Below are 27,302 nucleotides of genomic sequence, written 5' to 3' on the forward strand. Positions count from 1 at the left end.
CTGTGGCACAGTTGTAGGTTTGAACAATTTCGCTTCATATAAATTTCATCAAGGCTCTCAATTTACTTGATCTCAAGTATTCCGATCTTTGCCAGTTATCTTGTGCATTTTGAAATATAACTTTGCCTCACTGAGTTAAGAGCCTATGATCTAGGAAATGCAAATGCATCCATCCAACGACTCCCCAAACGTAGAGTCGGAGAAGAATTATTTTATGCCTTCCAGGTGTGGCAGGTTTTTAAACACAATTGGTTGACACAGGCATACATCAAGCAATAGTGAGTAGATAAACATTCTTCTCAGGAAAAAATTGTTGACTCTATCATTATGAATAGGATTACTACACATTAATGAACTTCAACTTAGAAGCTGATATTTTTCTGATGAACTCTAAAAGGCAGCTATTTCACAATTTTTGTACGGCATTGTGGAATGACTAGAAGCGTGTGCAGCTTTTTATTAACAAATTGTGTTCAACTTTTGCCTTTTCTTAACAGTCATTCGCATAATGCTTAATTTATAAGATGTTTTCCCTTGTCTAATTTGCGTAGCATAATTGGTATAAATGGGATGGGATGGATATTGTTAACTCACACAACTCCAAATGCTAAACTATAAAAATATTAGTTTTTTATATTTTATATTCTAATACTTTTGTTTCTAAGTTATATCTTAATAATCCTAGAATTAGACTTGGATGGAAGTTTTATAGTTTAAACGACAATGCGCCTGTTAAGAATTGAACTAAGAGTCTTCACTCTAATATCATTTTAATTCACTAGCTACTTTAAAAAGTTTGGTGATGTTTTGCATGAACTAGATTCCTCTTAAATTTATAAACGTTGTATTAGTTATAGATTTTATTATAGATAGACAGTATTATAAAGTTATGTATATTTTTTAAGCAAGATTTTTATTACATTTATTTATAGTTTAGTAATCAAACATAATTTTTTATATACACTTATTTAGAGTAATCAGAATATTTTACAAATAAATAATAAAATATGAATAAAATTATAGATGTACCTGAAATTTAACATAACATATATTTTGGTAGGTTTGAGTTGTTTGAACTGAAAACTAAAATAAGATTTTCTTTTGTATACACATCATCTATATTTTGAAATGTTTCTACTTGCCGAACTAAATATAGGATTCATATATACAACTATAGTAATTCGGTGATGCATAATTACATTAGTTTGTTCTGCAAAATAAAAATAAAAATAAAATTTATATCATGCAAAATGGAAAAGCTTTTTAATTTTAGATGTCCCAAAAAGAAAAGAATCCCCAATTCGAAAATTTTCAAAAACATTCGTACCGCGCTGGAAAAAGAAAAGTAAAATTGCTCTTTTTAGACTATCGGCATGCAATCGCACTTCTATTTACCCTTTCCTGCTTCCTCTCTTTTTATCTCGCTTTCCTTCGGAGGTTAACCCTCGTTGCTAATGGCGGATACGCCGGAGACTACCCGGCTACCGCCGGTCGGCCTCCTGTACGACGAGAGGATGTGTAACCACGCGACGCCGGACGGGGAGGACCACCCGGAGAACCCGGAAAGAATCCGAGCAATTTGGCGGAAGCTCGAGTCCGAGGGGATCTCTCAGAGGTCTCTCTCTCTCTCTCTCTCTAAGAATTAGGTTTCGTGATATGGCTTAGATACCCTAATTATCGATCTCGAGGGACGTGAGGTGTTTGAGAAATCTGGGGTTATATTTCTCTCGCTGCTAGCTATGCGCTCAATTACCAGTGTTTGTTTAATTAAAAGGTACTTTTTTTTATGAGTTGTTCCTTTTTAGGTGCGTGGTTATGAAGGCTAAGGAAGCTGAAGATAGATATATAGCATCTGTTCATAGCCAAAGCCACATCAAGTTGATCAGGTCTATCAGCTCAAGAGAGTTTGATACTATACGTAGAAGAAGGATTGCTTCAAGTTTCAATTCTATATACTTTAACCAGGGCTCTTCTGAATCTGCTTTCCTGGCTGCGGGCTCTGTTATTGAGGTAAATCGATCAATAAATCAGCAGTCTATATGAGGTAGTTAATGAAGGGTTTTTTTAATTTAATGTTTTGCGATCTCTGATTAGATATCTGAGAAGGTTGCCAGTGGGGATTTGAGCTCTGGGGTTGCTATAGTTAGGCCTCCCGGACATCATGCAGAACATAACAAAGCTATGGGTTTTTGCCTCTTTAACAATGTGGCAATTGCCGCTAGTTTTCTTCTGAATGAGAGGGTAAATTGCTAGTTCTCTGTTTCCAAAGTATTTTGCAGCAAAACAAGTTGTCATTATTTTTACATAGAACTGTTTACCTTATAAGAATAAAAACAATTATATAACTTCAATAATCATATTTTCTCTTCTTGTAAGATTATCTTTTGAAAATTGAAGGTACATTTATTTCTTTCTTCTTTTTACAGCCAGAATTATGTATAAAGAAGATACTGATTGTGGATTGGGATATTCATCATGGCAATGGCACTCAGAAAATGTTTTATAATGACTCTCGTGTATTGTACTTTTCTGTTCACAGGTATAGTGTAGTTTATTTCTAGGTTTTTCAATTTAGTCATTTTCTTGTATCATGCATGTTATTTTTATTTCTTCTTACTTTGGATCATGATGTCAAGGATATGAGCAATACTACAACTTACTGGATATTGGAGAGGCACAAATTAATTGCTCATTTCCCTTTTAGCATTGGAGTGTGAGGGAAGGAAGACCAATAGACCATAATTGTCATGAGTGAGACTATAATATTAGTATATTAGAAGGTGACAAAGGACTAAAATTGTCATGAGCAAAAGACTAGAACAAGATGACCTTATAGGCCCTACCTCTTTGTATACATGAATGGTTCTTATTGCCCATCAATTCCTTTTTATTTGATTTCCACGAGTTTGAAGAATATCCAGGCAACACTTTAAGAACCACATTCTTGAAACATCTGATTCTGAAGTTTCTGCAAACTCTTTTATTACAATTTCCTGGTTTCCTACTAATACGTCAGCACATTTATTTATTAATTCATAATGTTAGCTGGCTTTTTGCTTGTCATTTTTATGTTTCTGAATATCGTTAGGTATAATTGTTACCACTTTTGTTGAGGTTGGCATGTTCCTTTTGTATATGTTTGCATTCAAAAGTTCAAGCTGGCTGATAGTTTAAAAGTAATTGACCTATCTTTTAGGCTAGTCAGCTATCATTTGAGTAAATCTTGAATCTCATTATGTGAACATGTAGCATTATAATAAGTAATAGCTGGGCCAGAAAAGGACAGCTTGTGTTAATTCATAATCTTCGTGTTGCAGATTTGATTCTGGTAGCTTCTATCCAGCTGGTGGGGATGGATCTCACCATATGATTGGGGAAGGACCAGGTCAAGGATATAACATCAATGTTCCTTGGGAACATGCACAATACGGTGATGTAGATTATATTGCTGTCTGGGACCATGTACTGATTCCTGTTGTCAAGGCTTACGGTCCTGATATAATTCTGATATCTGCTGGATTTGATTCAGGTTCCCTTTTGACTTTCAATATTGTTAATTAGCGGTTTTCTCATGAAATCAAACAAAACAAAACAAAAAACATGAACTCTTTTCTTCTGTTCTGGCATCCTATTTTATCTACTGCTATATCTGATTCCACCATTAATTATTCCACTAGTGCCTTAGTCTAGAGTTGACATCATGCATGCACTTCTGGATGTGGATATTATATTTAGAGTTGATTAGGGAGGTTTCTTTTATAGTTACTTGGGCTTTTGATTTCTTACCAGTGAAAGGCTGTTTCTGTTTTTTCTGAATTAGTTATATTGCTAATTAACTTGTGACTGTGTAAACTTCAGCTATCTTACATTTTTCAAGTTGAAAGGTCAGGCTTATAGTTGGTTTATCCATCGCACTAAACTTTATATGTGAACTATGGAGGCAAAAGGCAAAATAAGCATAATGACTTAGCAATCTAGCTAATCTGAAGTTAGAAATTTTTCTTTCCCTTTTCCAGATGCATTATTAGTAATGTAGATCTTTATCTCTTGGTTATTTATCTATTTATTTGCTGTTAATTTTGTCATTTGCTTCTTAACAGCCATTGGAGACCCACTTGGTGGTTGTTGCGTTACACCATATGGATATGCAATTATGTTGAAAAAGGTTGGGAGTTTTTAACTTCCTGTACTAGTTCTTCTCTGTTATATGTAATCTTCCAAGAATACAAAATCAGTTTTTAGTATGTATTCTTCTATACCAGATATTGTAAGTTAGAAATGCTTCACCAGAAGAACTAGTAGAAGTACATAAATGGTTTATTTCTGTAGTTAATGTGCCATCTCCGGACTTCAGATATACAATATTGCAAAATTTCATCTCTCAAATAGCTTACTGTGATAAGTTATCATCTAAGTTCTGAGGCTAACTGAATTCACATTTCTGGTTCTTATGACTTCGTTGTCTTCTTTACTTGTGAAGTTGACAGAATTTGCTCGAGGGAAGATAGTAATGGCCCTTGAAGGGGGTTACAATTTCAAATCTATAGCAAACTCTGTTCTTGCTTGTGTAAAAGTTCTATTGGGAGAAAAACCCTCTCAGGGATCATTCGAGTTGCAACCCTTTGAGTCCACATGGCGAGTCATACAAATGGTACTTCATTTCTTGCTAGTCTCACTTTTAGGTTGTTCCTTCTATTTTATTTGTCCACAGATAGTCATGCCTTCTACTCTCTGGCTGCTTTGGTCTAGGTACGTCATGAATTAAAGCAATATTGGCCTGTGCTGACTGGTGAATTGCCCCAAAAGTTATTTACTAGTTGTAGAAGATATTGCCCACTTGAGGTGAAGTGACTATCCTCCTAGATTTCATGTTTTTGGTTTTGTTTGAGTTTTTGTTTGCAGTTGTTTATATAAGTTTGAGAATTATGGAAAATTGTTATCTTTTATTTTTGTTTTTCTGAAATCTTATTTCAACAGATAATTTTCTCAATACATGTTGTGCATGTTGATTTCAACCTATGCAAGCTTTGCATGTTGATTTGCATTTGGCATGTGCACGTATATGTCATCCAAATGTTTGGGGAATAGTTTTAAGAAATATGCCTTGATCCTTATCCAGTTGTTCTCCATTATAGTGTGGCACCAAGCTCGAGTATCTACCCATGGGCAAGAAATTCACTCTATTTCGTGTAGATTCTTCAATAAAACCAGTATTATAGTTCAGTTTCCAGCCCTTTTTTTAACCTTCATCATCATGAAATTGTTTTCCAGTTGGTTCTTGTCCCTTAGTTCTTCTGGTACCAAAAAATGATTAGTTTTTTCTGTGGCGTCCCTTCTAGGAAATCGATGAAACTGAAATTATCTCAAAGGCTTCATCTTGCATCATGATCTTTGTCATGCTTCAACATTTAAAGTTTGGTTGGAAGCAGCACCTTAAGCAATTAGTGCTTTAAATTCTGCACAGATTATTAGCGGACATCCAGATACTTCGTTTTAGCAGGGTCCCACTTAGACTTCTTCTAAGTATGAACCTAGTTTTGTGCTCTGAGATTTTTGATCACTCGTTCCTTAACCAAATGCTTTCATTTCTAATTTGGAAAAAAAAAATCTTATCCTTACAGAGCTTGTGCATTTTGAAATTTCAGCTGAATTACTCCAGTTCTGGGTCTGATGTCGAGAATGACGAAGAACCCTCTAGCACAGCTCCTTCCATTCATATTGCTGAGGTTGCTGGGGATAGTCTAAGCCTAACGCTTTCAAAGTTGAACATCAATGAAGCATGCCATAGTGCATCCGAGCCACCATCTTGTGAGATTGTCAATGGTTGTGCTCCTTGGAGGACGCTTTTATCAGAAATCGACATATGGTATGGCAGTTATGGGTCAAATATGTGGAAAGCAAGATTTCTCTGCTATATTAAAGGTGGAAAGGTATGCGTATGAGCCTCTTTTTTAAGTCATTATGCTAAAAGCTAACAACCTTTAAGCTTTCCTTTTTCTTCTTGGTCCTTTGTGCTCTAATATGAGGTTAACAAGTCGGATCTTTCAGTTTATATTTTTCTAATTTTCATTCTGTCACATAAGTTGCTTTACTTTACAAGGGGGAGGGTGGAGTTATGATAATACTTTGTGCTTGTCAGTATCTAAATAGAGTTAATGTCGTGGTATGCGAACAATTGTAGGCATATGCTGTAAGCTTAATTACAGTATTTTGAAAGTCTTCTGATGGTTCTCATGCATAACCTTGTAATGTCATTTCCATTCTTATAACAGGTTGAAGGTATGAGTGCACCTTGTTATGGATCACGTGATACAAGTCTACCAAAAGATGTCATCTGGAAAACTGTGCCTCGTAGATTGTTCTTTGGCAGATCATCTACTCGAACATGGGGCAATGGAGGTGTTGCTTTTCTTCATCCTGACAGTTGCAGCAGTGACAAGGCTCACATGTGCTTGTATAAGATAACGTATGCTATGTTGATACATTACTTTGTTGCAAAATGCTTCTTGCTGATTATGGGGTGCAAAATTCAACAGCTTACATTACTTTGACAATTTGTTGACAGGCTTGAGCAGTTCAATGATTTATTGTTTCAAGAGAATAGCTTAGTGGAAAAGGACATCATAGGTCAGCAGATTCTTTCTCCCTTGTTGGGCTTATCTGACCTAAATTATGTCTCAGAAAACAAGTCATTGATCCTTCAGGCTCTGAAGGTACTTTGCTATCTATTTGGCACTTTAAATTAATGCATCTTGGTTTTTCACCTGAAAAAATGTCATGATAGAGAGCATCCTCAATGATGTGAATTGTAACTGCCCCGCCATTGCATTACCTAACTACTGATACAATAATGTACCATGTTCTTTTCTGGGCTTCTTTTTCAATTTTATCCTTATACTCTTCAGGATAGATATTTCTGGGAAAAACATGCTTTTACTGCTTCGGTTTCGAACTGTGTACCTGTTTGTTTGGAAGCTTAGGTTTTAGCATTTTCTTCCTTATACTCTCTTGAATTCAGGATAGCTCTTTCTGGGAAAACATGCTTTACTGCTTCGCTTTCGAACTGTGCACCTGTTTGTTTGGAAGCTTAGGTTTTAGCATTTTCTTCTTTTCCCATTTATCTATTATTTTTTCTCTAAGTGTGTAACTTGATTATTTGTCAATGCAAATAAATTTGCATTGTTTTCAACACTGTTTAGACATGAGGGACCTCAATTGGGAATAAGTAGACAATAATTCCCCCATCATCTGTGTTGGATCTAACCTTTTACTACAGGGTGGCTGGTATTCTAATGTCCTTTATCTCGGAAAGGAGGATAACCTTCCCATTTTGACCATGAGGTATGTTTCACGTTGTTGGTTTGTCCACCTATTTGTTTGCACGCAAGTCTAATGCACCACATCTAGGATATTACTCATGTAATCTATTTTCAATGTATCTTCTTTCATATGAAATGTATAAAAGCTTCTGTCTTCTATGCACTTTTTGGGTCATCTTGTATTGATCAAAGACATAATAGCTTGAATTTGTAGGTTAAGATGCAAGTGATTGAAGAATCTAATGTGATGTCCGAAATTTCTTCAATTGGCTTCAAAAAGCTTAAAGTTGTATTTTAAGATAGTTTACTTCATTAGTTGAATCCTTGAATTTGTGGTTCACAGTGACTTTAATTCCTCGCATCTTAGTTGCATGAGATTCTCTTATCCTAGATATGAGGTAATTTTACCTCTCTTAGATTGTACTTAACTGTTGTTAGTTTATACATTTAATTGTAAGTTCATCTCTTGCCAGATTATGCTTTTGACATCAGAAGCTTTCTCAAACTTTTCTGTTTTCTGAGTTGCTCTCTAGCTGACCATTATTGGTGACCATAATGTTGGATAATGATGATGAATATAAACTGTTTCTATTATCTCGATTACTAATACAACTTGCTCATAGTGGCTCCAAATGCAGCATAACCCATACAATGGCTGTAGATAAGTATTGGATTGATAGTGCTGCATGAGATCTGACTTGTTCATAGTACCTAGCCTAACGATGGCCACGACACGTGCCGATCAACACGCCACTACATGCCAGTAGCATTTATAATATTTTTAATAAAATTTTTAGGATACTTAGATATATTTTTTAGTGTTCGACATGTCAATCTATAGTTTTTGGTCTAAATATGTGTATTAAAACTTACATTATAGTGTTTTATCTTTAGATTATGTTTATAAATTTTATTAAAGATAAAACAACATTTAAATATAAATATTATTCAACACATAATATGATTTAATACATGAATACATTTATTAACATTTATATTAATTATTGGACACTTCATAATATTATTAAATATTCATAATATAATTGAACATATAGTAACATTTAACGCATAATATTAATTGATTATAGTTTAATAATTAGGAATTTTTTCAGATCACACTCTACGTTTACTTATTTTGTGATTTGCATTCTACCTTTGTGGATTTTGTAACTCGACTCTTCATTTTTTTCATATAATTTGCATTTAATACCCTGACGTTATTTTGACTAATTAATATTGATCAAATTACTAAAATACTCCCACCATTTTCTCTTATTTGTTATCCCTCCACCATCTTCCTCACCTACCTCCCTCCACTATCTTTCCCTCTCATCCTCCTTTGTCTTTTTATTCTTTTTTAGGAAGAGAGAAGTATGATGAAGAATATATGGGTAATTTAGATATTTATAAATTATTTTGTATATTATAATATAATATTTTTTTCTAATACCGTTAAAGTTAACTCAGGGTGCTAAATGAGAATTATAGAAGAAAAGAAAAGGTCTGATTACAAAATCCTCAAAGACAGGATTTGAATCACAAAATAGGTAAAATATAGAGTGTGATTTGTAAAACAAATTTAACAATTCAAAGTTTAAAACTAATATTTAGTTAAACGTAGCATAATAAGGAGAATTAAAAATTTTATTTACCGCCACAAGAATAATACGAGAATGTTGTACTAAATACTATCGATAATTTTTAAAACTCATCTGCTGATAGTATCGTTTGTTGGTACATCTCACATAGTCTTCATATAAATAGGAATTTTATAATTCTCTTATAATATGATATGATTATTGAACATGTATTAGAACTAAAGTTGATTGATGATTGATGAAAATAGCAAAAAAAATTTTAAAAACAAAATGCTCCACATGTCGTGCTGAATCGGCACGGCTCTACATGGAGTTGTGCCATTGGCGCACCATGCCAAGCGTCGTGCCACTATTGGCATGGCAAGTGCCGTTGGCACGGCCATCCTTGACCTAGCCTACTACTTTTGCCAAACGAACACCTCTTTCTTTCTCCTCTAACATTTATCCTTGCCTCTTTCAAAATACTTTTTCAGTGCTATATAATCGTTCAGTGATGGGAAACACTTCTGACACTTTTGTGATCTGCTGTCGCAGCAGTTCTTAATACTATAGTTCCTTGCTGTCTTTTGCCTGCCTTATCATGATGTAGCTGGTTATATTTCTCCTTCTAAAGCGAGGGTAAAAGAGATTATGGGAATTATTCGATCATCTGCAGAGTGCAAACAAGTAGATAGGGTTTATTGAGAAACTCTTTTCTTTGTGTGATTATATTATAATTGTTGCAAGTGGATATGTTGATGTTTTATGGTTTCTTTTAGCCTCGCTGTATATCATCTGATCTGAATCACTTTTTTCATTTTGCAGCTGTCCTTTATCAGATATTGAGCGGTTTAAATCTGGTGAAATACCTATTTCTGCTCCCCCGAAGTCATATACAAGTACACTAGTTAAAGGACTGGTGGAAGGGAAGCAACTAAGTGAAGAGGAAGCTATTGAATACATAAAGGATGCCACTAATAGGAAGTTATAGCTACCTGAAGATAGAAAGCACCGACAACATTATTATTATTATTATTATTATTCATCAAGTACATATCTTTTGGAAATTGTGGGGATGTGCACTGTGCAGAAATTTATTGTCTATAAATAGAGTGAGGAACAACTTATTAGAGATACTTGTTGATTAAAATACAGTTCAAATACTTATTTGATTGGTTATTTGCCCTGTAAATTAGGATTTATTTAGGAAATCTGTACACCAGTTTGAATATATTTGACAAAGTAGACCAGTTTGAATATATTTGACAAAGTAGACCAGTGTGAATATTAATCTCGGATTGGCTCTCAGTTAGCAATCACTGAATACTGGAGTATGTCGTTCCTCACTGTTGGGTAATCAGTAGCTTCAACTATTTGGACATCACAAGGAACACTAATCTTTCCATTTTTTTTACCTTTTTCTCTTTGTCATCATCTCTTCACCCAGTTTACTAGCTTGTAAATTTCTTGGTTGACCTGGATAAGTTGGGTATATCTCTTCCAACTCCATGCACATCATTATGTGTTCTACCTCTTTTTTTGCTAGTGCTTCTTGTTGCGTGGACTTTCAGGAATGGGATGAGACAACCCTGTATAGAGTAAAATGTGCCCGTATATACCACTTTTGCAGAATCAGTTCAATACCAATATAACTATACTAACTTTTAGTACTAGTAAACAAAGGCTTACTTCAGTATAAGAGATTCTTCCGTTTCTTCATAAACCAGTACAGTATATAATAATTATATTTAATGTGATAAAGTTAAAAGAATAATTTCGCAAGTTAAAATACTTTATAGTGGATGGATGAGTAATTGAGAGAGAGAGAGAGAGAGAGAGAGAGAAGGTGATTAAATGATGGCCGTTTTAAGTGATGTTTTTAAGAATAATTGATAAATATACAAACATTGGATGAAAGATAAGGGGAGAGAAGAGTAGGTTAATTATATAGTATTGAAATTAGTAACTATTTACTTAGTATACTAGTATAAGAAAATTTATACTAAAATAAAACTTCTTATTTCAAAACTAAACGAGGGCTACTCATTTCTGAACATAAATGCAACAAGACATCACTTTCAGCCTCCTCATGTGTTTACTCGGTCACAATAAGAAAAACAAGCATCAATATTCTCTAAACGACTGCACTTTATTTCGTTGAAACTGATTGGAACTCACAGAAATATTGCTGCTTTGCTGGCAAAAGTAATAGCTTTTCAACTTTCTATGAATAACTAAAAGCAATGATGAGCAGCACACTTATGCAGTCACAAGGTAGACACTAAACTGCTTTTTGGTGTACATTTATCATTTTTGTTACAAGAAGATAATGTATTCTCGAAGCATTGAAAAGAAATGTGCTCTTTCTGTAAAATTCTCTACCAGATTACTCCAGATAAATAGATGAGCTTAATTCCAAATATTGTGGTGCCAAAATCACATTTTGCCTATGAAATTTATGACAAGTATACTCACCTATTATCAAATGCTTTATCTTAACCTAAAGTTTTATTTGTTGATTTTATTATTTTCTGCTATTCTGTTGAAAAGCCAATCATGAATGCCTCTTCAATTGGAACTGTATCATGAGTTTCTATAAATACCACTTTGAAGCCATGCAAGAATAGTGTTGAAAAATTTCTCTTTGGCATAAATAACGCTATTCTCCCTTCTATAAATACTAAGCATCTTATTTGAAAATTTATCTTATGATATGTATAAAAATTAATGTACTTCCATTAAGGCTTATTTGAACTTATCATTCATGGTGTCATGAACCCAGTGTGCCCTGCAAACAATTGATCGTGATAGTAGCCGTTCAGTTCCCCATCCTGTAGAGCGCAGCTGTAAACAGGGCAAAAGAGATCAATTAGATAAAAAGTTCATGCATCCATACCAAAGAATTTTACTACAATTTCATCTTGTTCATATTCTAGTTCTTGTAGCTTAGTGTTCTATCCATTGAAGTGGGAGTGCATGTCAAACATGTAACAATACCTTTGCAATGAAAACAGGATAATGTTCATCCATCCATATATGGCTCTCTGTATGCAAAGATTTGCTCTTATCCGTGAGACTTGTAATAACAAGTGCATGAATGAAGGACTTCAAAATATCATCAGGAGTGGCCTGCTTATGGATGAAAATGTGAATGCCCCCACGCTTTTCCAATAAGAGATAATTATCTAGAACAGGCGGTAAAAAACAAAATTAAAAATAATCATAAAATTCAGAATACAAAGAAAAGCAGATTATACCATTTTTATATTGCGATCTTGCTGATCCAGAAAGCTCCATCCTGTCAAATATCAATTTGAGATTAGTGCTATCATGATGGTTCAAATCTCATTGACATCAAATATCAAGAATCACTACAAAATTCTATGATAAGTAAAGAACTCACATATCAGTATGTGTAAGTGCAGAAGCTTTAGCACCCAAGTGTACATGCTCATGCAGTAGCTTTCTTTTAATTAATCTTCGCCAGGTGGCCCAGAAAGGAAAGACACTCTCTCTCCTAGAAACCTGTTCTGGTGTGAGAACTGGGAAACACTATGCTATGAGTTTCAAATTGATAATTCTGTATCAGATTGTACGGAGGTAAATGATAAGGAAAGTTAACTGCTAACAGAAACTGGAGATCAGACTCAAAGTTCATAAAACATTTTTACCACAACTTTCATCATAAGATAGCAATAGAAGTCAAGAATCATGGAACAAGCAATGGTGTACAGATCGTAGTGAGTAATGATCTAAGCCAATCCATATGAAGTATACATTTTGCCCATTATTTATAAATGAGATAACACTATCTCCCATACAAAGTACAAATACAAACTAGGAGAAACCCAATGATCACCTTGGCCACTCTGCATGAAGTACTGCAATAGAATGGAGCTTCTCTCATGGTTTAATGTAGTCAGTGAAAGGCACAGCACAGCCTTATAATTTGCTGAAAAGGGACAGAAAAAAAGAACAATAAGAGGGTGTTAAAGAACTTCTTTCGCTGCACAAGAATGGAGCTTGTTAACATGCTTTCTCTAGGACAAAGGTAAAATTTAACAGCTGGATTCAATTATCAAAAGTACCATAAACTGAAACTTAAGACTTCTTAACTATACAGGAGCCATACTCACCATACATATGGAATATGGTAAGAGAAAGAAATGAAAACCACACAGCCAGAGGGTGACCTCTGGTAATATGAGTTAATAGCATTCCCAGTATCATCCCCATCATTGTCGCAACTGTCTCTTGGCTACCCTCCTATCACAACTTTGGAAATTCATATTTCTGCAGTTAAAATTCATAAAGAATCACTATGTATTGAAAATGTCTGCAGTACCTTCGCAGAGATATCTGCTGCATTACTCTGAAGGGAGAAATGTTGAGTTAATGCTGCCCTAGTTGCTCCACTAGCAACACCAGCTAAGCAAGACATGCAATGAAAGTTGAAATATTAGAGGAAAGAATTTATCGCAGACAAATCTAATAAAATGCAAAACTTGTCACTAGACTTCCCTTGAGTGAGACTTAAGCAGTATACTTATACCCATATCTAAGAGGACTAGACAAGAGATCAATTTTCTGGTTAGGTGGGGCTTTAGGTAGATATTCAAGTACATGTGCAAGAAAGAACACAACTATGACATTTAATAAAAGCTACAGGGGATTATGTCTTATAGCCAAAGATAATAAAATGCAGTATTGAATGGAATCATGGATAACAACATTAGTGTCAAATTAGGGTTGTGCATGACAAAATTGGCAACAAGAAAAGGAATAACATTTCAAGGACATGTATAATTAGATATTAATATAACTATATACCTCATAATCTTTTAGAATCTATTTTATTTAATGATGCCATATATAACGAAAAATGGAAAATTTATCATGTAAGGTAAGGTTAATATTCAGAACTTTACTTAAATGATGAAAAATATACGATTCTTTTCCGTCACTTGTATTTACAACTATGATAGTTGATAAACATTTTCTCTAAAAAGAAAAACAGTCTTTAGAGTCTACACTACCGCAACTCATTTCAAGCTACGCATCTTTCAAGCATATTGCATAATTCAAGAGTGAGATGTGCTGGAAGTATCCAAGATGTTGACAGAGTGTCTATGTGCAAAAAACCATATGTTAGTGAGATGTACTGTGCAAAAAATACTGCTCTTCAGTGTAAAAAAACCTCCCAAGGTTAGCAGAGGTCAACAATATGTTCTCATAACTTTGCTACCAAGAGGCAATATAGAAAGAATACAGGCCTTCCTCAGCACTTGCATTGGAACAGTGATCATGGTCATAACTTTATATAGTTCACCAAATTTCACAACAGAGCATGCTATCCTTCAAATTCCACACCCCTAAGTGTAGTTTACAAGAACTCTTTATTTGACTAATTAGCGTCTTCAACATTTTTTAAATTGCATTGAACTTACTGAATGATCTAGACAAGCTTCCTAAGCACATTATTAAAATCAAAGCTGAAGGAAACAAAGGAGATAGAAGGTCCATCAGCATTCCTGCAGAAACAACAACAGACATTGCAAATTAGGTTCGGAAAACCCAGTGATGAAAGGGTACTATATACTTTTAAATGTCAACACCTTCTAAATCCTAAAGATATGCACATTAAGAAATAAAAAAGTCAGTATGTACATATGTAATGGAGGATTAAAGGAATGACATGAGGAACATTACCAAGGTCATTCATAAAATCTGCAACTAGACGCCACATCTTTGCATTGCTATCAAGATTAGACCCCTATAGAAAATAATAACATTTAATTAAGAAATAAGATGTAAACCAAGAATAAATTTTTATTAAGATGATAAATGATGTAAAGCATTGTTCCCAAATGCAATAAGAATGTTACATAAGGGGCAAAATAGCACAAAATTTAATAAACAAAATAATGAATTACTAGTATTCGATTCAAAATCTGAAGGAGCTCAGAGTACCTGGTAAAAGGTGAACAAGATGCCCCCAAGCATTCCAGTGAAATCCCTCAAGAACCACTGTTAAAATGTTCCATTTAACAATAAATTACTAACTAGGACAAACAAAAGGTAGCATCACTAATAGGTGTGATATCTTCAAAAAAGATGAGTGATAGAATAATGTGAAAAGGCAGATAATATGCTATTATAAGGTATTCAGATTACAGAATCATGGCCACCAAACCTAGTTTTGTTTGATAACTAGTTTAACCACCTCCATTTCAGTGCTAGAAAATTGTAAGGCCAATACATTAATGCAGTTCACTAATCAAATTTACCTTTTCAAAGTGTGGATGTGGTGTTAGTGAGCCATCAGCCATTGACATTGATATTATGGTGCCGGATATATAGGGGATACAAGAGTTATAGAAAACACAGGAAAGGGATATGCTATGGACTTCTAAATTTACCATAAGAATGCCCTTTAGGTCCCCTTCCTCTTTCTCTGTTTAAAACTTAGGATGGTTCTCCTTTAGTTATCTTCAATTAGGATTTTATTTTATTAGGGAAAATCAATAAACTGCTTGCACGTCCTGATTAAAATGCAATTACCTTCAGTTGGTTATTTAGGTTCTTCTATTTTTCCACCTCTATTTTCATATGATTCCCAATTCCCTTCTTCAGTAGTCTTGTTCTTTCTCAGTCAAAATGCAAGCCTTCTTAACCTGAATGAGCTAACCTCGTTTTGTCATCTAAAATTGATTGGATTTAAAAGCATTTAGTTAGAAGTCACTCAACTCAAATTTTATATTTTCTCACCCAAAAAGAAAACAATCCTCTCAGGCATTAAGCTTCATCAATTTTCAAATTTACTCATACGTTAAACTCAATTACAACACCCATCCCTCGTATTTTCACAAAACTAACATGATGGCAGCAATTCATTAAAAAAATAAACATCATAATCGGGAGGATTAACATGTGATTGTTTGATAGCTAGAACTTCATGTCAAGCATACAAATATTGTCAGAAGCATTAACAGTAAATCAAAAGATAGATACAGCTTTGAAAGTTATCACCAAGATCATCTCTGGACAACAAAATTATACCTGAAAAGTAGCGCCAATGACAGTAGCAGATTTTTCACCAACTCCAATTGCACTCAGAAGAGCCTAGTGCCAGCTTACACCACGAATCATTTACAAGATCAATCGAAACCATGATGCCAGAGACCTCAAATTAGGACTTACTTGGGTAGACAGCATGGCGCGTATGTAAGTTGACAGCCCCTGTAACAAATAACACAATTATTAGTAAAGGAATCATATCAGGCACAAAAAACAGACATATATTACCAGCTAATCCACTACCTGCAAGGAATCCCATATTTGGAATGGAACGTAATCCGGAGTCACACTGCCTGGAAAGCCCTGTCAATAGATTAATAGAAAAGTTATGTACTTTATTTTGACACAAACCTATAAACTGCATTTTTTTTCCAACTCCCAACTCATTATCTAATATTTACCACCGCATTTTAGATACGAACTTTTTCATCAACTTAAATCTCAATAGTAGCTTAAACATGAGATAAGAAGATAGGCAATCGATAAAAAATAAAACCGGTTTAACTTCGAATTCTAGATAACCAAAGCAAGGCATCATAAAAGAGTCATGAAAACAGAGCATCTAGGTCTTACCTCCGGGACGAAGGCCCCAATAATGTTGCTCCATATCTGCTTCCATCGGCTCCCATACCTGAAAGACTAGAAATCTATCAGGGAACGAGGAAATCCGACAAAGGAGAGAGAGAGAGAGAGAGAGAGAGAGAGAGAGAGAGAGAGAGAGACCTGTGTCGAGCCAGGGAGGAGGGGGTGGCGGTGAGGACAGCCGTGCGCGAGAGCTTTGTAGAGGAGGATCCACTCCATTCCTCGATCGTGATCCAAGGAGTTGGAGTAGAAGGCGAGCGAGCATTAGGGTTTGGCTCTCCATCTCCTATCTCGCCGGGCTCCATGGTGTGCTAACGAGTGATGATGGCGCTTGTTTAGGCTTACGACGGTAGACTTCGCGAACGAAGCCGAATTACATCCACGCGGAAGTTCTAACAGAATCGTTGCAGGCTTTCTCAAACATCTAGTTGGATGCCGACTTCTTAGAGTCGATCTATTTTGATTCAATTATTTCGAGGTAGTTATTTGACGGATTTCGTGTGCAATTTCTTTTGTTTATTTGCATGCAATTTGACTATCAAATACGTATTACCACCTGCAACTTAGCCCAACCATTTTAATATCAAAAACAAATCAGATTAACTAGACATTATTCATATGTTCGCCATCTGACATCAAGAAAACTGCCCATCAAATAGGCTCATTAAGATTGATGATGTGGACAGTTTATTTCAGGTGAAATAAGAAACCACATTTCTATCCTTCACAAAAATGTAAAATTAAACGCTAGCCGACATTTCGAAATTTATACGCCACAATTGGTCATGGAAGCCATACTCTTTAAGACATCTCTTCATTGCATCAAACATGACAAAATGCCTCAAATACTCTAATCAAGTTAGGATATTCTACTTTACATCACACAGTCATGCTGGGATGAATATGTATTTCATATATCAAATTTCGGTGACAAGCTTTAACCCTCAATGGGAAAAATCGATGTAACCATCAGAAGTTCATGATGGTTGAACCCTCTGAGGAATCCATCTGCGAAAAGAACTTAAGATGCTTCTTGCACTTTAGAGCTTGTATCTATCGATAAGCTAGTGACTTCACGGATTTCAGTATTCAACTTCTCATTGAAATGATCCCTGAGGAACTCCACTGCCATAAAAGTGACAGCAGAGGCTGGCACGTACCATATTATTCTCGGCACACTGCCTTTGAACATACCATTCAAGCCCTCAGCAGCCCAAATCTTTCTTAGAGCATCAAGCCAGCCATCATATCTGACAAAGCAATACTATGTCAGAAGCCATTTCCAATCAAGAGTTGTTGATTGTTCGAGATATTCAAGAATCATTGCATGACTTTCCCAGACGCATCAACCAACCAGATAAAGATGGGGAACAAACAGAAGATAGGGTTTATCAAAGAAAAAAGACTTCAATCATAGGAGGAAAATATCTAAAGGCTAGTTAGTAGGCTTAGCTTGAGAACAAAGTATTGTACCTAATGGTGGATCCTTGTACTTGTAATCTTGTCTTGATCACATCCAACGGAGTTGTAACATATGCACTAAAACCTATAGAACAATTGCAACAGTTACTAATATATAAGACAATGATCTGCAAGACTGCAAAGAGCAGAGGGAATATATTTGTCGTTTCTAGCACAAGTGAGAAGCTGCCATTACATAGTTTAATTCAATATTCAAGAGCAGTACTTACCACCCGCTAATCCTCCTAAAAGCAGTCCTTCAATGGAACTATTCAGGTGGAATTCCCTATTCAGTCGATATCTTTGCTTTCCATGCTCTGTCAAATCCTTCAATGCTTCATAAACAGTGACCTACAAATCCAAAAAGATATACATCAGAATCTAAACTTGAGAAACATGATTTAGGATTCATATTAAAAGAATACATGTTCGATACAAGTAAAACCCTAAGCATGCTGGGATGGCCATGGAGGAAAAAGGCAAAAATAATGCTGAAGCTGTGACAAGTTGTGTATAGTATCATATGGCTATAAGCCTATAATAAGACAAACAACAAAAGTATGGTTTAGACATTGTAAAGACCATAACGTGCATCAGTAAAAGGGACAAAATAAGGAATCAATTCGAGATGTTAAAGAACAAGAGTAACTCAAAAGGATGGATTATACAAAGATGGTGAAAATTGATATCGTGCCTTGATTAAAATATAGTACTTGCCAGAGATAAATCTAAAAATTGAATACGGTTATGTTAAAAAATGTCAGATGGGGAAAACAACAAAAAAGTCTAGAAGAAAAAATGGCAGTGAGCATAATGCATTAGCATACAACTCTTAGCTGCAACAATTTTGGCTAGGAACTTTGTATAAAATCATATTATAGCAAAGCCAATTGTAACTGAGAAATCTAAGATGGGTAATAAGACCAGATATTTGGGGCAAGGCCGCAGGAATTCCTCCCTGTGGACTTCCTCTTAGTCAAAGTTAAATGTCTAAGTGCTCTGCCCAGAGAGAAACCAGTAGCAGGCACCTCCTTAATAAGGCTAAATTCCTCTTATAGATCAGGAAACTCATGCATCCATGTAATGGAAAAGATACACCAGAAAGAAAACCAAAATTTCTATTACAAGAAGGAAAAGATACAAAAATAAAGATAAGTAACAAAGCACAGCAGAACATACCATCAGCCCTGCAAAAGGCACATCCCTAGCTAGTGTAGACCAATATCTGTAATATAGCCAGCATGAAAAGTGAGATAGTAATTAGACATCCATTGATACAATTAATCTCTTAAAAAAGAAACCATGTCTATGAAAATAAAAAATAACTTTAGATGTCATAGGCATTACCAGCTTGGGGTCATGCCTTATGGTCTAAGGCTCACTTTTAGGATAACCAAGGTGAAATAGCCTTTCCCCCCATTATCCCGCATAGAAGTGGGTACCCCTAGGAAAATGGAAGGCCTTTATTGTAGGAAAACTAATTCATCCAAAAGGCAAAATTGAATGGGCTTAGTGCTTATGCATAATGTGATCAACAATCACACCTTAAAAACAAAAACAAAAATCTATCTGTCACCATGATGCACTTCATAAATGGGCTTTTTTGTTTACACTGGAAATAATAACTAAAGTGTCTTGTTTATGCATAATGTGATCAGCAATCACACCTTTTAAAAACAAAATAAATTGTTTGTCACAAACCATGCACTTTATAAAAGGGTCTTAATCTATTCAAGTGTAACATCTATAAGTTAAAATAGTAAACATTTATAAGTTGCTGAATATAGACAAACAAGCAGGTTCTGCATTTGAAACATGAACCACTGCAAAGAAAACCATGGAACTGATAAAGAGTAAAGAATGTCCATTAAAACTGTGAAAAAAAGTATGAGAGAACTTACCCAGCATATAATCCTTTTGGACCTTGCTCCTTCCAAATTGAGTGGCCTGCTTGGAACATGCCAGCATAATATCCATACATATGCGTCCCAGGTTTCTGGGATATGCTTCCTTTTGTTATGGCTGACATCCAAGAGTCTCTGGTGCCTTGGACTTGCATCCGCTGTTTCATGACTTCACATGGCACATAGACAAAAGACCCGAGTGTGTCTCCTAGAAAAGAAAATAGAGAAAAGATAAAGATATTTCCCAGCTGATCCACCAAAATACATACATACATACATACATACATACATATATATACATATAGACTACACGAAATGTTTCAAAATCACTAGAAGAGCATGAAAGAATTTGACAATATGATTAGGTAAGCTTCAGATAGCATGAAATTCTTGCTCACCAATTGCTCCTGCAATGAAATGAGACCAATGTCCACTGAGATTGGGATTAACTTCCTCCAGCCAATTTTTGGTCGACTCAATGACACCAAAATATGTTGCCCCAGTTGCAAGAGACCCAGTCACTCCAGGAGCAATCCCTCGATAAAATCCTAAAAAAGATGAATGTAAAGGAAAGAGGAGCAAAAGAAGAATTACATACAAGATCTTTTGTGGTCTGAGAAGCTTTACTTGAACATCCCAAGATACACTTTCATATGATAATATTTAATAATTTATGTATTATCGATTGAACTAAAAATTACAGATAAGGAAAGGGCATACCTTTTAAACCATCCGCAGCCCAGACTGTCCTGACCATCTGCAATATGTTCTTCTGAGCCTGGTTAAAACATAAGAAAAGTGCATCATGTCTAAAGTAATACTTCAGTGCTTGCATTAACTTTAAGCCAAGGAATCTGACCTCAGAGTATTCGCTACCGATTAAGACATTAACAGAATAGCATGATAACAAGAATAATTGCCTTCAATGTAAGGAATAATAACAAAGTAGAGACACACACACACAGTACACACACACCTGAGTTCCAGTAATCACGGCCTGGCTCTGGAGTCGTGTTTTCACAGTATCGATTGGGTGCATCATTCCTTCTCCAAATGCCCCCGCAATTGCTCCCCATACGAACTCCCTCCATACTGCATCAAAACTTCCAATTAATAAAAGAAACAAATTGAGACTATAACAATAGCAGATAACAATGGTCTCAGCAGCAAAATCATTCCTATTGCAAATTTCAACATTCTCAGTATCAACTAATTGCAGATGAGCGGGGCTAAACAACAGCAGAGCGGTGATCATCACCAACTTCCAAGAAATCGCTGGAGCACTAGAAAAACCGACCGCGATGACCACAGCAAAGAGAGTACTACTTACCGAAAAAGTTCGCGGGAGACCGGCTAGATGATCGATTCGTCCTCGGATCTCCTACCGCGTCAGGAGACGACGAAGAAACCACCGCAATGGACGGCGATTTCATTCTCCCTCTCTCTCTCTCTCTCTCTCTCTCTCTCTCTCGTCTTCCTAGATTTCGAATACTAGGGTTTGTGAGCTTGGGAGTTTTGAAACGAGTGCCATTTTGGTGGTGGGATATACGCTTATACGGGGATCTCTTCTTGGTAGCCACAGCCCACAGGAGATTGGAGAGGAAAAGGAGTGCTCTGCAAGAAAAAGGGTTCTGTTGTCACTCTTTGCTCGGCCAGTTCGACGAGTGGCTGTAAGACGGTAGAAAAATGTTAATCGCGGTGCTTTTGCAATTTTAATTGTATTTAATTTTTCAATTTAACATATAAAATTAAACTAAGTGTATATATTTTGTAGAAAAATACATACTTTATTATAATAAAGTACATAATTTATTGCAACCAAAATTCATTATTATAAATTAAATTATTAATATAATTGAATTACAAAAAATCCCGTCAAAATTTATATATGTTCGATCTCATTTTCTTGTCTTAGCAACTAAGAACAAACCAAAATAGTTTTTAAACCGTGACGAAATATTTTTATCCATTTAGTAAGATATTCAAAATTATAAAATTATATTTATCAAAATAAATATTGACAAAGGATATTTCTGGAGGGCTATTATAATATGGTAAGTATCCTTTTTTATAATATCTTGGTCACTTAAATTTTAAATAATTATTATAAAAAAATTATTTAGTAATTTTGTGGCTTGATTTAATGGCTCGTCTTGATTGAGAGCTTGGCGATGCGGTTAGCTTGAAGTATGGCTCAGTCATGTTTAGTTTGAGGGCCATTATAATATGGTAAGTACCCTTTTTTATGATATCTTGGTCACTAAAATTTTAAATAATTATTATAAAAAAATTTATTTAGTAATTTTGTAGCTTGGTTTAATGGCTCGTCTTGATCGAGAGCTTGGCGATGCGGTTAGCTTGGAGTATGGCTCAGTCATGTTTAGTTTGAAGCAATTATTTTACGAAGCACATAATTTAAATGTTTAACTAGACAACTTCTATATTGACTAAAATTTAATAGAGTCTAAGTGTCTATGTATCTAAAAGTATTAGCGGAGTCTAAGTATCTATGTATCTAAAAGTGTTAGCCCTAGTCGTAGCATAGGCCTCGTTAATGATAAAAAAAGGGGGGTGATTGTAATATTATGTATTTCTGGGTCAAAGGTAATAAACCCATCACAATACAGTGGAGGGAGGGAGAAAGAAAAAAAGGGAACAACGTTAATTAGTCTATTTCGCTTACGCTCACTGGACCGAAGGCAGGCGGAATCTAGGGTTTGTGGGAAGAAGGTCTCTTCGAACGAGAGGAAGAAGCGATGGCGATGGCAGCTCTGAGGAGGGAAGGGAGGAGGTTTCTCCTCTCCCCTATTGCTTCGAACGCCGCGCGCTCCGCGATCTCTCCCGAGTAAGTAGGGGTTGCCATTCGGTCTTAATGTCGATCCATTGCGTACCAAGTAGATTACTCTTAGAATGGATCTCCGAGTCGGATCTAACTAAAATATTTAAGGAGATTCGTGAAACCAATGGATCTTGTACCTTTTAGAAAACTTAATCGGTTCTTTTTCTCCCCAAATGTAGATTCTTTTGAACGTTACTCGAATTAGAGTAGTCGGGTGTTTTTGAAAAATTTCAAGCGTGGTAAGATCGGGTGTTTTTGTTTCAGGCATCAGATGACGTTTTCTTCGTATTTATATGGAAATTTTGAAATATACGATTTATTCATTTGTTTTTCCTAGAATAACATTAGGAATGCTAGGTTATGTCATTATTTGCTCTATGCGTGTATAAAATTGATTCATCGTGCAATATTATGTACTGTGAAATGGTCCTTTCAAGAGATACATCCATTGCGGCATCTTAAGTACCTTATCCTTAAATCTGGCTGAAGGACTATATACCAATTATGCTCTCTGGCACAAATTGCTGGCCAATATAAGGCTGTAGCTAAAATGAGAATTTTGTGAAAATAAGCTGCATCATGGAAGGTTAGGATGTGAAGTTCCTTACTTTCCTTGGCAAGTTAGGTCATAACTCAAATGAAAAGGTAAAATGGAAAACATCATTTTGTATGGGTTTGGTTTCTTTCGTAATGATGACATAGTCCATATGACCATGAACTTCTGCTTTTGGAAATGGTAAAAGGAGCTGGAAATATTCTAAATGAAAATTCTCATATCAATCAAGGAGATAAATGATTAAACAAGAATCAATTAGCAGACCCCACCTAATAACTGGTACATAGGTTTTCTGTTGTTATAAATTTTTGGTATGTACCTCTGCAGAATGAAGCAAGTCGTGGATATGTAACGGGCAAGGAAGGGTGTATAGCTAATATATGTAATGTTCAAGGAAGGGTGTAATGCACAGAGACAGTTTCCTCAAGAGATTTTAGCATTGTTAATTTGCTACCTCTTAAATTGGGATCCTGTTAATATTGGTTGGGATGCAACATTACTAATATAGATTTTCCTTGGGTGGTGTCCAACATATTTTCTATGCAAAACATCACTATTTCTTTCATTCTTAGATGATACTCTTCTCTGCAAACCATAAGAGTTCCAAGTCCAAAATACTCTTCCTTTATTGCCTTCTTTTAACTATCTAAGAGATTAACTAGTTTTGACTTCCTTGAACAATGTTAAAAATAATGTTTTAAGCATGGGGTCCCCTGTTTAATGCATGGAATTTTTTCCCTTGCTTACATGAACATGATCTATTTTAATCAACAGAGAGTTGGCTCCGCTTGGTGCACGGTCAGTTTCAACTCAAATAGGTAAAAGGTTTTCATCCTCCACTCTGAATAACATCAATAATTTAATATTACCAATTTACCTGATATTTTTTCCTCGTGTGCTTATCATGATGCAGTCAGAAATCGGATGAAGAGTGTTAAGAACATCCAAAAGATCACAAAGGCAATGAAAATGGTGGCAGCATCAAAGCTACGTGCAGTTCAAGTAAGAACTGAAAATTCACGTGGCCTGTGGCAGCCGTTCACTGCACTTCTTGGGGATACTCCTGGTATGTACTTAGATTTATTATTTTTCAGTTCCAATATGCTCACAGAACTAAGCTCACCAACGGCTATTTAGAAGTTCAAGGTGCTGGGGAGGTTGTTCCACTAGATATTTCCAACCAAACATGGGATTTATATTGCTAGACTTCTCTATTCTACAATAGTAGGGTCTATATTGTTGGGTGAAAAGGCAAATTGCTGGAGTTCAGTATTCTACAATAATAGGAGTAATATTATGAGCCACTTTGACCATGGGAGTTTATTTGAATATGCCCACATTTCCACTATTTTACGTGTTGTGTGTTTCATGTGGTGATGCAAATGTCAGGCATTGATGTGAAGAAGAATGTTATTGTGACTATTTCCTCTGACAAGGGGCTTTGCGGGGGCATCAATTCAACATCAGTAAAAGTCAGCAAGGCTCTTTGGAGGCTCACTTCTGGTACTCTCTTGTTTATGGATGCACAACAGGAAAACTTTATCACCATGATGGAGCTTTAAGCCTTAAATTGTGCACATTTTTTGCCATCAGGTGCAGAAAAGGAAACGAAATATGTCATATTAGGAGAAAAGGGCAAGGTCCAAATGGTTCGTGACTCAAAGAACAGCATTGAGATGAGTATAACTGAGTTGCAGAAAAATCCTATTAACTATACGCAGGTCAGTTTCATTTCTGGCAATAATAATGTCATTTGAAACTTGAAAGGATTGATCCTTTTTTTAATCATCATGTGATGTTATGTAATTAAAAAACATGCTTGTTAGTGAGTGCTTTATATATTGTAATTTGGTGTATATCGTACTTTGATAACCTTGTTGTTTGAAGAACAAATTTTCCTTACCTCATTTAACAAAAATAATTTCTGCTATCTATTGCTTAACATGTTTGTAGGACAAATTTCATTTGATTAAGATACAGAAAAGCTCTCCTTGCAGCTTGTAATGGGACATGACTTCCAGGTTTTTGGACCCTAGTAATGTTTCCAGGTTCCAGGTTCCAGGTTCAGACATTCTACAATCATGGTTCTAGGTCTTGATAGCTGAATTTCTGAAGAAGAAATAATCTAACCGAGTTATCATTGTTCCAAGTATAGTGGTCCACTTATCTGCCTAGGCAACCACATTGGGGTTTGCACTAGACCCCCACATAACCGGCAAATAAAATTTCTGGTCCTATAACATATCAATTTTCTTTACTACAACTTTTTACGAGGCATACAGAGAAGTCCTATAGAAAGATGTGTCAGTCTATCTTCCATATTACTTTTCAAGATCTTTCATCCCTTCTGATTTCTATCTTGCTTTGCCTTACAATTATCAATCTAAGTATATAATTGCTGTTAAATGTCAAATGCATATGCATCCGCATAACGGATATGCACTATTCACCCCTTGATTGCCAGCATTTCATGGTTGCCTTTTAGAACATTGGAGTTAAGAAGTTAGATGTTGTATCTTTTATAGATGCATAATGGCAAGATGAAGTAAGAGTTATTACTTTCAAGGAGTTATAAGGTAGATATTGTATCTTTTCTAGCTGCAATGATAAGGTGAATTAAGAGTTATTATTTCAAAGAATAGTCACTATAACAATACAGTGATGTGATCATGGTTGTTGTCGATATTGAAAATTTATACTGACTTGGACAGTTAAACTTTGTTATGCTAGCCATCCCAACAACTTTTTTGGTAAACTTGTTATGATCCTTCAACTTATAGCTCTTTCTTTGTCTATGTTTCAGATTTCTGTACTGGCAGATGATATCTTGAAAAATGTTGAGTTTGATGCGTTACGGATTGTTTTCAACAAGTTCCATTCTGTCGTCTCATTTGTGCCCACAATTTCAACAATATTATCTCCTGAGGTGAGTATTTATTCCTTCACACTATTGGCATCCCATGCCCTCACCCCGGAAGATCTTTTTTAATATATTTAGAGGTTTCTTTTCCAATTTGTCTTTTTGTGGGCAGGTTGTGGAGAAAGAGTCAGAAGCTGGGGGGAAGCTGGGTGATCTAGATTTGTATGAAATTGAAGGGGGTGAGACAAAATCAGAAGTGCTTCAGAACCTGGCTGAGTTCCAGTTTTCTTGTGTAAGCTTCTTATCTTTGTTTTTTGCATTTATATTTCACATCGTTCCTGTACAGGAATATGATTTCCTTGCACTGGAATAAATGTGTTCTGTATTCAACAATATACCATTAGGCAACTGTTTTCACGTAATAACAGATTTTCTTATTTAAATTTTATGCAGCTATATGTCATTCTGGTTATTTAGATGATCTTATTCTTTCATGCGAGGCTTTTCACTTGTTGTCTGAATAATTTTCTTGAAACTTTTTCTGGTTGCAGGTTCTGTTTAATGCTGCACTTGAAAATGGATGTAGCGAGCTGGGAGCACGAATGTCTGCCATGGACAGTTCTAGCAGAAATGCTGGTGAAATGCTCGATCGGCTCACACTTACTTACAACAGGTCTGTCTCTCTCCTTCCCCCCGCACCCCCCACCACCACCACCAACTTAAATCTCTAGTGTGCCAGTAGTGCAAATTATAATATAACTAATCTGTTCCTTTTGCAATTTCTTTTTTGAAGGACCCGTCAAGCATCGATCACTACGGAGCTGACCGAAATCATATCAGGAGCGTCTGCCCTTACCGGATAAACATTGAATTGAGCATCTTGCTTTCACCAAGCCAGATCTTTCCCCCTTTGAACAAACTTTTTTTGTTGAGCTTATAATAAATATTCCGATGATACAACGGTGTTCAATTTATGCCAGTTTGTTGAACGACTTCAGTGGATGGTACACATAATGTGTTGATGGAAACTTGCACATTTGATGCAACAAATTTCTGGTATATTTTATTTCCTTTTCCTGTGTGTTCTCCTCCCATTTATGTCGGCACAATTATGAGTTAAAACTCTG

General features: G+C 35.5%; 4 protein-coding genes across 5 annotated transcripts; 2 read left to right on the top strand and 2 right to left on the bottom strand.

Moving 5' to 3' along the window:
* The first annotated feature begins 1,345 nt into the window (after positions 1-1,345).
* Positions 1,346-10,187, top strand: LOC140790122 (histone deacetylase 5-like). The gene is made up of 13 exons (XM_073140058.1): positions 1,346-1,615; positions 1,806-2,010; positions 2,095-2,241; positions 2,427-2,539; positions 3,318-3,529; positions 4,101-4,165; positions 4,481-4,651; positions 4,750-4,842; positions 5,646-5,930; positions 6,273-6,466; positions 6,566-6,713; positions 7,277-7,341; positions 9,722-10,187. The coding sequence occupies exons 1-13, from the start codon at positions 1,455-1,457 to the stop codon at positions 9,885-9,887; spliced, it is 2,025 nt and encodes a 674-aa protein (XP_072996159.1). The 5' UTR covers positions 1,346-1,454; the 3' UTR covers positions 9,888-10,187.
* A 984-nt stretch (positions 10,188-11,171) lies between these two features.
* On the bottom strand, positions 11,172-16,956 carry LOC140790129 (protein root UVB sensitive 3). Of its 2 annotated transcripts, none has more exons than XM_073140066.1 (15): positions 16,697-16,954; positions 16,547-16,604; positions 16,217-16,276; positions 16,097-16,135; positions 15,956-16,018; positions 14,867-14,923; positions 14,606-14,669; positions 14,344-14,427; positions 13,242-13,324; positions 13,033-13,162; positions 12,756-12,848; positions 12,300-12,438; positions 12,154-12,194; positions 11,894-12,081; positions 11,172-11,740 (listed from the first exon to the last, which is right to left on the bottom strand). In XM_073140066.1, exons 1-15 carry the CDS (start codon positions 16,858-16,860, stop codon positions 11,642-11,644), a joined length of 1,362 nt encoding a protein of 453 aa, XP_072996167.1. In that variant the 5' UTR covers positions 16,861-16,954; the 3' UTR covers positions 11,172-11,641. The 2 variants fall into 2 exon arrangements, 1 of the variants encoding a protein (XP_072996167.1); XR_012109322.1 differs by having other exon boundaries at positions 11,526-11,740; positions 11,894-12,025; positions 16,697-16,956.
* Positions 16,957-17,334: 378 nt separating this feature from the next.
* On the bottom strand, positions 17,335-21,597 carry LOC140780412 (uncharacterized). Its single transcript, XM_073125954.1, has 9 exons — positions 21,251-21,597; positions 20,897-21,012; positions 20,641-20,698; positions 20,319-20,468; positions 19,918-20,128; positions 19,196-19,241; positions 18,247-18,367; positions 18,029-18,101; positions 17,335-17,805 (listed from the first exon to the last, which is right to left on the bottom strand). Exons 1-9 carry the CDS (start codon positions 21,351-21,353, stop codon positions 17,577-17,579), a joined length of 1,107 nt encoding a protein of 368 aa, XP_072982055.1. The 5' UTR covers positions 21,354-21,597; the 3' UTR covers positions 17,335-17,576.
* Positions 21,598-22,493: 896 nt separating this feature from the next.
* Positions 22,494-27,245, top strand: LOC140798526 (ATP synthase subunit gamma, mitochondrial-like). The gene is made up of 9 exons (XM_073152384.1): positions 22,494-22,765; positions 24,090-24,133; positions 24,229-24,381; positions 24,705-24,818; positions 24,909-25,036; positions 26,119-26,241; positions 26,348-26,467; positions 26,727-26,848; positions 26,969-27,245. The coding sequence occupies exons 1-9, from the start codon at positions 22,677-22,679 to the stop codon at positions 27,036-27,038; spliced, it is 963 nt and encodes a 320-aa protein (XP_073008485.1). The 5' UTR covers positions 22,494-22,676; the 3' UTR covers positions 27,039-27,245.
* The last annotated feature ends 57 nt before the right edge of the window (positions 27,246-27,302 follow it).

The sequence above is a fragment of the Typha latifolia genome, chromosome 1 (genome assembly GCF_019914945.1).
Source record: "Typha latifolia isolate L0001 chromosome 1, TyphaL0001v2, whole genome shotgun sequence".
In the NCBI taxonomy this organism is placed as follows: Eukaryota; Viridiplantae; Streptophyta; class Magnoliopsida; order Poales; family Typhaceae; genus Typha; species Typha latifolia.

Bases quoted from the DNA above. Each gene is read 5' to 3' on its own strand.
- LOC140790122 (XM_073140058.1), top strand. From the start codon at position 1,455: ATGGCGGATACGCCGGAGACTACCCGGCTACCGCCGGTCGGCCTCCTG. The intron at 1,616-1,805 runs GTCTCTCTCTCT...GTTCCTTTTTAG, and splicing joins TCCGAGGGGATCTCTCAGAG to GTGCGTGGTTATGAAGGCTA. The intron at 4,652-4,749 runs GTACTTCATTTC...GCTTTGGTCTAG, and splicing joins CATGGCGAGTCATACAAATG to GTACGTCATGAATTAAAGCA.
- LOC140790129 (XM_073140066.1), bottom strand. From the start codon at position 16,860: ATGGAGCCCGGCGAGATAGGAGATGGAGAGCCAAACCCTAATGCTCGC. The intron at 12,849-13,032 runs GTGAGTATGGCT...GTCCCTTTTCAG, and splicing joins TACCATATTCCATATGTATG to CAAATTATAAGGCTGTGCTG. The intron at 11,741-11,893 runs GTATTGTTACAT...CCCTGTTTACAG, and splicing joins ATCCTGTTTTCATTGCAAAG to CTGCGCTCTACAGGATGGGG.
- LOC140780412 (XM_073125954.1), bottom strand. From the start codon at position 21,353: ATGAAATCGCCGTCCATTGCGGTGGTTTCTTCGTCGTCTCCTGACGCG. The intron at 19,242-19,917 runs GTAAGTTCTCTC...GCTATATTACAG, and splicing joins CCAAAAGGATTATATGCTGG to ATATTGGTCTACACTAGCTA. The intron at 18,368-19,195 runs GTATGTTCTGCT...TTGGATTTGTAG, and splicing joins TGCCTTTTGCAGGGCTGATG to GTCACTGTTTATGAAGCATT.
- LOC140798526 (XM_073152384.1), top strand. From the start codon at position 22,677: ATGGCGATGGCAGCTCTGAGGAGGGAAGGGAGGAGGTTTCTCCTCTCC. The intron at 25,037-26,118 runs GTCAGTTTCATT...TCTATGTTTCAG, and splicing joins ATCCTATTAACTATACGCAG to ATTTCTGTACTGGCAGATGA. The intron at 26,468-26,726 runs GTAAGCTTCTTA...TTCTGGTTGCAG, and splicing joins CTGAGTTCCAGTTTTCTTGT to GTTCTGTTTAATGCTGCACT.